Below are 13,406 nucleotides of genomic sequence, written 5' to 3'. Positions count from 1 at the left end.
TCCGAGAGGGGATTTGAGATGTGTTGCATTTTCGCGGAGAGTTTGTTTCATGCCAGGCGCAAGCGCATCGTGTTCAACACAGGTAGAAGCTCGTGAGCGGCGCTACATGCGGCCAGGGTGTCATATGCCTGCCACAGGATTCTTTCTGGAGCAAGTGTGACCCTTGTTAGTTTGGATTCGACTTCCGCCCTTGGGAAGGTACTGCGGGACGAGACAGCAACCCCTGGAATAACCACACGATCTTATATGCGGCTCGGAGTAGGGATACTGAGAAAGCAAGCGAGGGAGCTCAAAGAGGTCTGGGGCAATACGGATGTGTCTGTCGAACGCCGTCTTGCGAAGCGGCTAATATGCGGAGTGTCATTCGGAATCCGCCTGACCGCTTTCTGAATGACCTGACGAAGGCACCCCCTCCGGGACAGGAACAACTCAACAAGCCCCGGGATCAGAGCCTACGGCAGGTCGTGCAGGAACGCCCGTCTTCCCCGCTGAGAATGCAGACTTGGTGCGAAAAAGCACGTGATGTCCACTACTGATTGCCGTTCTAAGGTCGTCATGTGTCCTTGTGCATCTCGTAAACGCGTCGACGAGGGAGTTTCGAGAATACACGGAATCGGGTTTCGCCCTGTTCGGTGTATCGGGTATGCTGAGCAGCTGATCGAAAGGGCCCACAGAGAGACCAAATGAATCTGTTGCCTACGGGCCAGTGTCAGTGATGCGGTCATGCTGTCAATCATGGGGGCCTCGTACGTCTGCGCCTTTGAGCCTTGTGCACTGCATAGTGTTTTGTGTTCCTGGCCGCCCGCGGCCCTCAGCGCCAGAGAAAGCACCAGACAGTCGAAGGCACGACAACTGCCGCCGAGAGAGACGAAGTTGAGACGGCAAGGCAAATATACAGTGGTAAAGTGGTGGAGCCAGGACGTATCTAAGAGATATGATTGCAAACAGACTGTTCCCTGGGAAAACTCAATCTCTCCACCTCACAGCAGCATCTGCACATGGGTCCTGTGGGCATGGAACAAATATTACTTTCTCGGGCGAGTGCGCGCTCAAGAAGGGGACGCCTTGACAGCCCTAGCCAACAATCTGGAGAGGAGGGCTATAGGCGACGGCGTCTTGCTACGGAGCTCTCAGGAACCATAAATACGCATGCATGGGAATCTGCGGGTCGCCTGCCAGCTGCACACCCCCAAGGAATCTCAGACGGCTTTTTTCATCAAATCTCTCCACACAATGCAGCCTCACACGGAAAGCCTGTTGGGCCGAGGGCAGCAGACGCTCTCATCGGCACTTGTCCACTTTGCGCTGACGAAGAGCATTGCAGTCTGGCAGTGTTCTAGGACGTTGAGGCCCTTCAGAGATGAGAGTTGACCTTGTGCTCACATTTTTATAATGACTACCAATAATGCCAAATACACTTTTCCGTAGTCCTCACACCGTTTTTCGCCAGAACGGCTATCAGTAGTGGACATCACGTGCTTTTTCGCACCTAAGTCTGCATTCTCAGCGGGGAAGACGGGCGTTCCTGCACGACCTGCCGCAGGCTCTGATCCCGGGGATTGTTGAGTTGTTCCTGTCCCGGAGGGGGTGCCTTCGTCAGCGTCTCACAAAGGCTTGTAGATGACAGTTGCTTCTCTGCCAAGCTCCCTTCCTCAGAAATAGTTTATTAATGTCCATGTCGCAGAGATTATCACTCCAGTCTGGTCGCCCATTAAAGCGACACTCAGGCTGGGTTCAGAACGTCGTGAGACAGTTCGGTGGCTGTCGCTGTTGTCATTGTTTATGTGTATTCGCATTTCACTGCTCCTCAAACGGTATTGCCTTGAGTAACTGATAGTACTGGCAGCTCTCACTTTCGTGTTGAGTGAGTACCTTCTCTTCAGTAGTCGCAGATCAGCGTTACAGCACTTTCTTCGCACATGTCCTACCCCGGAGACAAATGAGTTTTTGGGTTGCTACGGTGATTACGGATCTCCACCGGTTTCCGCCCCCCAATTTCGATTGGTACAACGAAGCTACCGAATGTTGCGTACAAAGTCACGAGGTGCGTGCCGTCATCAGCTAGTGTTGTAAGATGTTGTGATAAGAACACTCTGTTACACAGTAAAATATGAAATTCTTGGTTTATTCACAAGCAACCATAAAAACCCGATTATTTCGTGAAGGTGCAGAAACTCGATAGCCGATGCGATGCCGTTACTGTGCTGTCAGCGTCAGGGCCTTCATACACATCGGCGCCTGGGGAGCATGAAAAGACGTTAACTCACCTTGTCCCTGCCAACCTACGAACAGTGGCACCGGCAAAACGGGCCAAAGGGGCCACAATAGTTTCTTGTTGTGTGCCTTGCAGAACGCATGGTAGGTAAGCGCGATTCATCGCCACCCCCCCCTCTCACAACGCCAGGAGGCGTTCGGAGCTTCTTCGGTCACAACTCAGCACGGCCCCAAGCACAGGCACTTGAACTGGGAGCTCAAGTGCTCGCCCTGGAACAGGAACTCCACAGTCCGCTCTCGTCTGCATCCGGTCAGAAGCCAGAACCTTTGCCGGATCCCGATCGACAGGCGAGTCTCCGCTGCCGCCGTGGACATGATTCGATCTAGCGATCACTCCGGCTCTCTCCAACACACACCGTGTCGTTTCCTCCAGTCGTGTACATTAGACGGATCGAGATGCCTCGTCGCCGATCGCAGGCCCCTAGAAGGTGATCACTTCGGGGCGACGTCACGCTCCCAGTGTACCGTGGTAGAGTCACTGCATTGCGTCGACGTGCCGGTATCTGGAATTACCTGCTGGCACCAGGCATTTTGTTTGCTCAGTGCAGGAGACAATATATTCGGTAGACTCCTCTAGAACGATACCGCAGGATAGATGTTTCGGCTCAATTGCGCATCCGTGTGCTGTAGCGACTCATCTCGGTTTTGGTTCTGTCAGCCGACCAGTCCAGCCAACCCCCGGCTGGGATACGGAAGGAAAAACGGAATCAACTGTCTCAGTCAGATCTGAGAGCTCTGCTGAAAGGCCCCAGGGTTCGGTGCTATGGGTCGGCCGAGGTCACTCTGAATTACTCGGATCACCGCGTTCCCCCTCCGGGCTTCCCCTGGGGACGCTGCTAAGGGCGACCTCGCACCCGGGCCAGGCAAGAGGCCGTCCATGGCGCAGCGGACCCCGCAAATTAATGGACGACGTTCCGAAGAAGAGTGCGGTCACTTGCAAGCATCCGCCGGATATGCATCGCTTACTACTGGCGGCAAGTTGCCAGCAAACCCAGAGCCAGTACTCACCAACACTTCCTCGCACCCTGCCGAATCAGGTGGTGGCTCAGGTGCGCCCATGCCACCTCCGTGCAGAAAGGTACGGCTGCTTCAATATGTAGCTGCTCAATCAGCTGCACGACCGCCGTCTCCCCCGCCATATGCCCCTCCGGTTCGGCACCGTTCGCCGACATCAACACAGGCTCCAGGGCCGCCTCTGGCCTCAGGCCCCCACCTGCCGCCCTCGCTACCGGCGGCACACGACCCAACATCTACGCCAATATCTGCGCTCCTTCCACCATGGGCGTTGCCGTTCAAAAAGCGCCAAGCCCGCCCAGGCCAAGCACATGCAACTGTCATCCAATGGGCAGCCGCCAGCACCTCCCACAGCGGGCACGGCCCCTTCTCGTCCGGACCCCTCGCGACATCATACCCTGCGCCTTCCCCTCATAGTCAATTGCCACAGTCGGCCGAGCATCAAGAACCACCCTCGGCGTCCGCGAGCGTCCCTGGTGATAATCTGCCTATTCACCCTCACCCTCCAGACCCCCGGTGATCCTGTGTCTCTGTTTCGCATCAAAACACTGTTGGTGACCTGGTTATGTGGAGTGTGAGTATCGATGTGGGGTGGTCTCATCTGGTTTCCCGCTCGACACGACAGACATGTGTAGACCGCAGGGCTGTGGATTACACCCCATACTGCTTTCTCGCCTTGACCCCAGCTTACAGGCAAAAAGTGCCCGAGACTGCTGGGATGAGGACATTCTACAGGCGAAGCTGCTTCACAACAGAATACGTAAGGAAGCAGACGCGGAGTTCGATATTTCACGTCACAGGCACTCGTTCAGCAGCAATCACTGCACATGTTCTCACACCGCATGTATGTATTCGACACTTGGGTTCGCTCTTGGTCTAGTGACCTGCCGGAAACCATACGAACGTCTGGAGATGCCTTGATGCCAATTCGAGGAAGATGATTTGGCGTACTCGAGCCGTCCGGTTCCTCAGATTTGTGCAGCTTCATTTGCCGCCGATATCCCAGGCGTCACTGTTTCTTGTGTACTTCACTCCCAGGAGTGAACAGCTCTAGGGACTGGCGAGCAGGGACTAGGTACGAGGGGCACCCGGTTTTCAAAGCGATCCACGTGGTAGCTGGTGCGCCGCAGCGTCCGAGGACAGCTCTGTCGCTATCTACCACCGGGAGCAATGGACTGGTTTCCCGGAGTGAAGGAAACCCACGACTCGGGGCATGGCCGGAAGTCCTTGCTCCCCACGGACGCAGCCTCATTTGTCGGTTTTGTTTACTACGACGGGCACTGGTCCCATCTCGTCTTCGCTCCCCAATCCTGCGGACCGGCTGTACACCGGCCGACGCTGTGATCTGCTCACATATCGTCAACAAGACGCGGTGGGTAGCATCATTGACGACGCTTGATGATTTCTGGATGCGTAAGTGATTACACAGATTACACAGACGCCCTGCTCGAGTCCCCAGGCTGCTCAAACGTAGCCAAACGCGCCAGTACGTGAACCTTGACGAACGCCGACCGGCCGCTTTGGCATTCCTGAAGGTGCTGCCGAGTGAGTACTCGTCTCCAGCGATCCACTCGCAAGCAGCTGGGTTGACCTTCACTCGCCGTCGACCTCAGAGAGCCCGGCGCTGTGGAACGCAGCTCCTAGCGCACCGCTTAGTGTAGGAGGGACGGCGTCCTGGCTTGCCCTCACCATAACAGCGACCCAGCCAAGCGTTCCGGTGCATGTGTTGACGGATTCGAGCGTACAACTACGTGACGCCTCGCCTGGTAAGCGCCACCAGCATGAGAGCAGTGATGCGTTAGGTGCAGTCGAGTCCATTGCGCGGACTTGTATGCGACAGAGGATGAGTATGTAGTGAGTAATCGTTCATATCCGTTGGCAATGGAGGGCGGGAAAGTTTGATGGAACTCGTGCAGTGAGCGGCCGCCACATAGCCGTCCGGCATAACGCCTATCTGTCGCACGCGTGCTAGCGGTTATTTCTCCGTCCATTCGCGAAATGGCATAAAATGGGAGCGTGTCACCTGACGATGTAGATGAAACTCGTTAATTGGGATGTGGCTGGAGAAAAAGGACTTTGGTGTGGTCAGCCGAACCAAGAAGTGCATCATGCTCGCGATGAGGAGAGGTGTCGTTGCCAGTAAGCAACCGGCTGGGCAAGTCTTTGTCTGAACGGCCGTCTTTGAAACCCATTCGACCGGAGAGCGCGCAACATCACTCGTAGTTGAGCACCAGAGACAGGCGCTACGCTGTAACGGAGAATCACAAGCGTGGTAACTACAAATTCAAGTGTGTCTTGCAGGTAATGCTCCCGCATCAGACGTCGCTACTTGCTGCTACACAGTTGGCCGTGTATTGGAAGTTCCCCCAAGATCGCGTGCGGGATAGATATCTCCCGTGTTATCTCAAATGCAGTCGACGGGATTCCGTCTACCAAAGGCTGCTGTTCGGCTCGGGACCCTATCACAGTTCTTTGTTTTTTGTGGCAAATGCGGTCGCTTGCTAGCAGGGCATGAACCCACCAATCGTCCCCACGGTTGCGGCAACAGCCATGTGCCGTCGGTGCGGTCTCGTCCTCAGGCCAAGCTGCGACGCATATTCGTTGACCCGTGGCTGATGAATCTCTCCTCAACGTGGTCGTGTCTCTGAGCAGCGAGTGGTTAAATTGCAATTTACAATGTAGCGTATATGAGTGATATTCCTCCCGAAAATATTTAATCACGTTGGCCTCCGCGGCTCTCCAGGAAAATGAGTAGAACAAGATCGAACGCGTCTTGTCCAGCGTCCCACCCCCTCCTCTACGGGAAGGGGCTGCTCTACCGTTCTCCACTCAGAGACAGCAAGTGTCGTTTCCGCTAGCTTCGCGCCGTCCCCGGATCAACCGCGCGGACCGCGCACGTATCTCTCTAGGAGCTGCCTTCCTCCAGCACAGCTTCACGTAACACCGGTGCCCGCTAGCTCTTGTCACCCGACGTCCGCACTTTCCTTACCTCTAGGCATGGCCTCAATTAATCTCCGGTAGTGATTTACATCTGTCTAACGACGCAACTGCCTACTTCCTTCCATGTCACCACGAGGTTCGAAGAACCCAGAGTCTGCTTTGACGACAGGCAACCTTCTTGACTGCAATCGCGCCTCGGTAGAGCACTGTGCCTTCCCAGGCTTACCGTAGGTCTGTGTCCGTTCCCCACACCGCCCTTATCCCAGTATCACACGCTGTCTTCGCCGGCTTGCTGGTTGTGATTGAAGACTTATGGGGGCTGACGAACGATTTGAGTTAGCCAAATGGTGGCCCGGCTGGCTGTCGTGGGTACAGCCCTCGCCGCCTTCACCTTCTTCGTGAAGCAAGACATCAACAGCCCCAGAAGTCCCGGCTGGAACCCCGTAACATGGTGCCACTCCCGATACCCGTGCACCGCATCCTTCGTTTGCCTACGAATTAGTGAGTCATTTCTTTATGCTCGCGGTGCTCGTGTTCCGCATCAAGACGATGACGACAAACAGGATCCCCGTCACCACCCCCTACCTGGCTGTCAGAGTCACGGAAGGCCAGGAGACGATTTGCCTGCCCCAAGCTCATCCTCGACAACAGGGTCCTCTGACGCTGGGGAGGGAACTACGGCTCTGCCAGCTGTACCTCCGCAGGGCGCTTCCAGTCCAACGCCTGAATCGAGCCATCCCAGTGAGCTGTAAAAGTCTTCTTCCAAACAGTCAGTCGTCTGAGCAACAACAGTGCATTTAGCTCAAGCGACCGTCCCTTTGCACGGCTCTATATTCAGTTCCACTGGCGGTCGCTGCAACCCCGTCCTTGATGGGGATCCCCGCTCCGAACACGTATGCGTCTCATCGTACGTCGGCTACACCCACTCGGATCAAGTGTCCCGCTTCGGGAAGGCGGCTAGCGTATGGCGGTGGAGACAGGGTCGGTGCATCATATGTGTGGGCACATCGTTTGCCTGTGTGGCAGGTGTGGGTGTGGTGGTTATCAGGCAGCCGACCAACAGGACCCCCAGGCGCACGCAAACACAAGAGGGGCTCTGAGCCCACAAGCTCCGCTCCGGGGGGAATGGGCCTGGCCCGAACCGTGTTTGTGTCTGGCGTTGGAACTGTGACATATGCACAGATTGCGGTGGAGGAGCTGAGAAGGCAGGCGTTGGCTTTGCGCGGAGATTGGGAGGATGAGGTGGCGTACGTGAGGGAGTCCGTTGGCCACCTCATCGTGAATCAACCGGCTCCTCCTGCGCAGTCACAAATCAGAAAGTGGGCGACAATTGCACGACACAATTTCCGCGCTCGGTCACGTGCGCAGCTGCGTGAGGCCGCAAAACAGGAGTCGACGGCAGACGCCATAGTGGCGGCAATGCGCGCCGCCGGGGTGGATATCTCGAGCTCTGGAGGAGACCGCTCGCCGCCACCCGGAACTAGGGAAAAAGCGTCCGTTACAGGCGGTGGCACAAGCACCCCAGGTGAGCTCTAAATCATCTGCTTGACGAGATGGGATTGTCTTGCCGACTCTGATGCTTCTGCATAGCGATGACAACAGGTCTGTCATGTGTGGCCGGCGCCGTCCGAGGGGGGCACTGAACGTTTTACGTGTCCCATGACAGGCACAAGCGACTTCTACCCGACACAGATCGATAGTCGTAAGGGACTATACGTGCGACATAGATGGCATCAGTGTGTGGTGAGCAGCTAATGCCCGCCAGTCCCCAGCTCCGCCACCCCCCCAAGATTATGGCTGACGCAGGTGTTACCCTTGTTGGTTGTGTGGGCGTCCTTCCGTGCAGGTGCGGCAAGCGGCAGTGCAATCGGTGCAGAGACCACGCCATCTCTCGAGCAGTACGGAATTCAGAAGCTGAGAAAACAAGCGCAGGAGCTTAAAGCGACCTGGGGAAATGGGGATCATTACGTCGATAGCCAAGTTGCGATGCGTCTGGCGCGAAGTGTCAATACCAATCCGTCTGACCGCCTTGTGAACGAGTGGAGATATCAGGCAAGACGAACGTACAGACGAAGGGCACCACAGCGGGTGGCTCGCGCAGCCGCTCTAGAGGCCTTGGCAAAAGAGTGGGAGGGCCGGATTGCCTCAGGAGCCATCGTGCACGGTGACCCAGACGAAGGCACCTCCTCTGGGACAGGAGCACCTCAACAAGCTCCGGGATCCGAGAGGCCGACAGGTCGTCCAGGTATGCCCGCCCTCCTCCCTGAGAAAACAGGCGTCGTTGCGACAGTGCAAGCGAGGCCCTCCGATTATTGCAGTTCGAAGCTTGTCTTGTATTCTTGCATACGCATCTAGGATGTTCCTCTGACGATGGCATTTCGTGAATGCCTGGAAACGTTGTTTCGCTCTGTTCGGTGTATCGGGTGTGCTGAGCAACCGCCGAATGGTCAAAACGAGAGATCGAATGAATCTGCGGCGTACGGCCCAGTGTCAGCCATCCGAGCATGCTGACAATCGGGGGGATCTCATACGCCTCCACCTCGGAGTAATGTCATGCGCGGTGCATGTGTTTTGTGTTCTCAGCCGCACGCCGCCGTGGCGGACCGAAAAAGCCACCAACAGACGACATAGAGGCAGCTGTGGCCGCGGCCGTTCCAGCTGGGATCAGCGGTCTTCCCGCTGCAGAGCTGGTGGGCTCATTACGCGGAACAGTGCTTGGTGCAACTGTTGCTCTGCCAGGTTTGGGCGAAGTGCCTTACATCCAACTTGCCATTGAGAAGTTTAGGCATGACGCCAGAGCACTGCGGAGCAAATGGATGAACAACGAGGATTATGTAAGATGTCGAATTGCCGACCACATGCTGCATGAGAAGAAACGATCACCGGCACCGAAAGACGTCCACAAATGGATAAACGCAGCACGCCGCTGCTACAGCGACATAGGTAAAATGCGCGCTCAAGAAGGAGCCGACTTACTCTCGGTTGCCGAGAATCTAGAGCAGAGGGCTAGAGCAGAAGGCATCATGCCACGAAGCTCCGAGGAACCATCAACGCATGAAGCGGAATCTCCTGGTCATCGTCCACCTCCACCAACCCCAGGAACATCAGGCGGTGAGTTCCTCGAAAGTCTCCAGATAATGCAGCCGCACAAGGATACCGGCTGGACCACGGACCGCAAACGCTCTCATCGGCAAATCCCGACTTTGCACGGACGCAGAGTCGCTCGTTCTGGAGGTGTCCCGGGACTTCGATGTCCTTCAGCTTTAAGCGGAGGCTTTGCGTCCACTCTTAATTAACACCATCAAGAATTGCAAATACATTTTTGTTTAGGTCTTGTACAGTTTATCGCCTGTCGTATGTGTCAACCCCGCAGCAGGGACAACTCACCTCAGCCCCATGCCTCCATGAGGAAACACCTCCGTCGGTAGCGCACCCAGTGGCCCCGCCAGACCTTGCAAATAACCGGTGCATCGCTGCGAGACGGGCGACAGCTGACACAGGTCTGATGCTGTACGGTGCTGCCGCTATCAGGATCCCCACACGAACCGCCGCCTGCAAGGCCTGGCGTGACCTTTGCGCACCTTGCCATCGCCAGCCTACGGAGAGATGCACAACAAATACGGGAGGCGTGGGGCCGCGGCGAGGAGTTTTTTGTTGCCCAGCGGGTTGCTGAACGCATGGTCCGTCAGAGCGATCCATCGCCAGCCCCCGCCACCCTGCAACAGTGGGTGTACCGCCTTCGATCATTTTATCGTGAACGTTCCGCAGAACAAGAAAAAAGGGTGCGCCAGCTGGAGGCTCACGCATTCGCCCTGGAACAGGAACTCCACAGCCTGATCTCGCCTGCATCCAGCCAGGAGCCCGAACCGGCGGCTGACCCCGAATCGACTGGTGAGTCTCCGTTGCCGCCGTGGACACACTTCGATCCAGCAATCACTCCGGCTCTCTCCAACACACACCATGTCGTTGACACCGGGCATATAGAGTACCTGGTGTGAACAGTCTCGGCGGCGACCGCAAACACGTAGAGTGGTGACCACTTCGGGGACGACCAGCGGTTCCCGTGTAGCCGTGGCATGATCACTGCATTGTGTGGACGTGTCGATATCTGGATCTACCTGCTGGCACCAAAGTTTCTGTCCGCTCCGTGGGGCGAAGACCGCATAGGCGTTGATTTCTCGGGCATGCTGCGGCACGATACAATTGTCGGCTGAACGTCTCATGGCCATGTGCCGTCGCGATTCATCTTGGTTTCGGGTTTTTCAGCGGATCAGTCCAGCCAGCCCACGCCAGGAAAAAGGAAAGCAAAACGGAAACACATGACTCAGAGCAGTGCCGACAGCCACGGTGAAGGCACCTCCAGCGCATATGTTGTGAGCAAGCCGAGCTCACTTTGGATAACTCCAGTCGACAGCGTCCCCTTGTCGGTATCTCGACAGCGCGCTAGAAGGGGCGCCGACGTCTCACGGCGAGAGACGGAGCCTTCCACTCAACAGTTCCAGCCGATTAGGAGCGGCTCGCAAGAAGCGGATGCTCCCTTCTCAGCAAAAAAATCCCCCGATGCACTGCCTACAGTCGGCCACTTCTCAGCACGTCCAGAGCTAGCACCCACCACCACGGCCCAGCCCCCCGCCGCCGCCCCAACCCCCCGCCCCACCGAATCAGAAGGTAGCTGGGGTGCGCCCGCGCCACCCCTGTACAAAAAGTTGCGGCTGCTTCAATATGTAGCTGCTCAATCAGCTGCACGACCGCCGTCTCCCCCGCCATATGCCCCTCCGGTTCGGCACCGTTCGCCGACATCAACACAGACTCCAGGGCCGCCTCTGGCCTCAGGCCCCCACCTGCCGCCCTCGCTACCGGCGGCACACGACCCAACATCTACGCCAATATCTGCGCTCCTTCCACCATGGGCGTTGCCGTTCAAAAAGCGCCAAGCCCGCCCAGGCCAAGCACATGCAACTGTCATCCAATGGGCAGCCGCCAGCACCTCCCACAGCGGGCACGGCCCCTTCTCGTCCGGACCCCTCGCGACATCATACCCTGCGCCTTCCCCTCATAGTCAATTGCCACAGTCGGCCGAGCATCAAGAACCACCCTCGGCGTCCGCGAGCGTCCCTGGTGATAATCTGCCTATTCACTCTCACCCTCCAGACCCCCGGTGATCCTGTGTCTCTGTTTCGCATCAAAACACTGTTGGTGACCTGGTTATGTGGAGTGTGAGTATCGATGTGGGGTGGTCTCATCTGGTTTCCCGCTCGACACGACAGACATGTGTAGACCGCAGGGCTGTGGATTACACTCCATACCGCTTTCTCGCCTTGACCCCAGCTTACAGGCAAAAAGTGCCCGAGACTGCTGGGATGAGGACATTCTACAGGCGAAGCTGCTTCACAACAGAATACGTAAGGAAGCAGACGCGGAGTTCGATATTTCACGTCACAGGCACTCGTTCAGCAGCAATCACTGCACATGTTCTCACACCGCATGTATGTATTCGACACTTGGGTTCGCTCTTGGTCTAGTGACCTGCCGGAAACCATACGAACGTCTGCAGATGCCTTGATGCCAATTCGAGGAAGATGATTTGGCGTACTCGAGCCGTCCGGTTCCTCAGATTTGTGCAGCTTCATTTGCCGCCGATATCCCAGGCGTCACTGTTTCTTGTGTACTTCACTCCCAGGAGTGAACAGCTCTAGGGACTGGCGAGCAGGGACTAGGTACGAGGGGCACCCGGTTTTCAAAGCGATCCACGTGGTAGCTGGTGCGCCGCAGCGTCCGAGGACAGCTCTGTCGCTATCTACCACCGGGAGCAATGGACTGGTTTCCCGGAGTGAAGGAAACCCACGACTCGGGGCATGGCCGGAAGTCCTTGCTCCCCACGGACGCAGCCTCATTTGTCGGTTTTGTTTACTACGACGGGCACTGGTCCCATCTCGTCTTCGCTCCCCAGTCCTGCGGACCGGCTGTACACGAGCCGACGCTGTGATCTGCTCACATATCGTCAACAAGACGCGGTAGGTAGCATCATTGACGACGCGTGTGCGTGGTCGAAGTGTCTCATTGATTACAACAATGCCCTACATCTCCCTACAAGTATTACAAACCTGCACACCAGTCCCGTCGCAGCAGTACATGGAACTGGGCCTTGGCTACTCGACCGAGTGGAAGCTCCTCTCGAGCACGCAAAGTGCAAGGAGAGGGGATTGACTTCATTTGTCGTCTATCTCAGCGAAAAACGTATTTTTGTTGTGCAATTCTCAGCGCACCTCTTGATTGGTATCGACGAGTTCTGGCCGTTCTGCAGCATTGCAGCGAATGCAGTGAAGCGCGGGGGAGGATACCGTGACTCATATATTTTTCGAGTGTGAAGGTCCGTTGTGGCACCTCACGTGGTCAGTCTCTCCAGCACTGATCGTAGCAAAATGTGTGGTCTGTCTCGCTGAGTATGCTCTGGTAACAGTACTGGGTTGTAGTAACGGCAGGGATTCTGCCGTTCATGATGACCTTGCTTGGAACCCAGATATGTTCACTGGTTCGTCGAGTGACAATGCCACAAACCCACGCGTGCCACGTACTGGTTGTTTGTCTTCCATGCAGCGCCAACCCTTACTCGGTCTCACCGGTATTTGGCGCAGTGTGGGCTTGGCGGTTGGGCTAAGGGAGGCGGAACCGTAGTCACTGCCGGTGCAGGGAAGGATCAGCTCAGAATCTGATATGAACGTTACCAGGAAGTACGAGACCCGCTGGATGGGCGGGTTACTGGGCGTTGTCGCAAAGGGTGGAGGTCAGCAAGCTGTGAACGAAGCACTGTCTGGGACGCCCTCCAGGTGTGTGGGAGAACCACCCTACAAGCTGCGTCAGCAGCAGAGTCCGGTGCTGTGTAATAGGGAAAGAGTTGATCTGTAACACATCGAACGAGCTCGCTGCTATATTCTACATAGCGCCCTGACGCCGCCTTCTTGGTGAGTACAATTTGTTATCTGGATCCTACAAGAGGGTACACTGGAGTCTTCGCTTCTTGGTTCGGTCCTTCTATGGGATACACTGAAAATTACGAGCGTCATTCTCGCAGGAAGCGTATCATTGTCCATATGTCTTCGGTAGCCTGGGTAGGTGAACTCACCTACAAGGCAGTCAGGAGAAGTTCATTTACCATAAAGCAAATCGACCACAGGACT

General features: G+C 56.3%; 1 protein-coding gene across 1 annotated transcript; it reads left to right on the top strand.

Annotated features, from left to right (window-relative positions):
* Positions 1-6,777: 6,777 nt before the first annotated feature.
* Positions 6,778-10,226, top strand: NCLIV_002020 (hypothetical protein; the record flags this gene model as incomplete). Its single annotated transcript, XM_003879700.1, has 5 exons — positions 6,778-6,969; positions 7,411-7,753; positions 8,075-8,473; positions 8,812-9,339; positions 9,760-10,226. The coding sequence occupies 5 exons, from the start codon at positions 6,778-6,780 to the stop codon at positions 10,224-10,226; spliced, it is 1,929 nt and encodes a 642-aa protein (XP_003879749.1).
* Between the last annotated feature and the right edge of the window lie 3,180 nt (positions 10,227-13,406).

The sequence above is a fragment of the Neospora caninum genome, chromosome Ia (genome assembly GCF_000208865.1).
Source record: "Neospora caninum Liverpool complete genome, chromosome Ia".
NCBI lineage: Eukaryota > Apicomplexa > Conoidasida > Eucoccidiorida > Sarcocystidae > Neospora > Neospora caninum.
The sequence above is the reverse complement of the archived record's forward strand: the minus strand, read 5'-3'. Positions and strand labels throughout refer to the sequence as shown.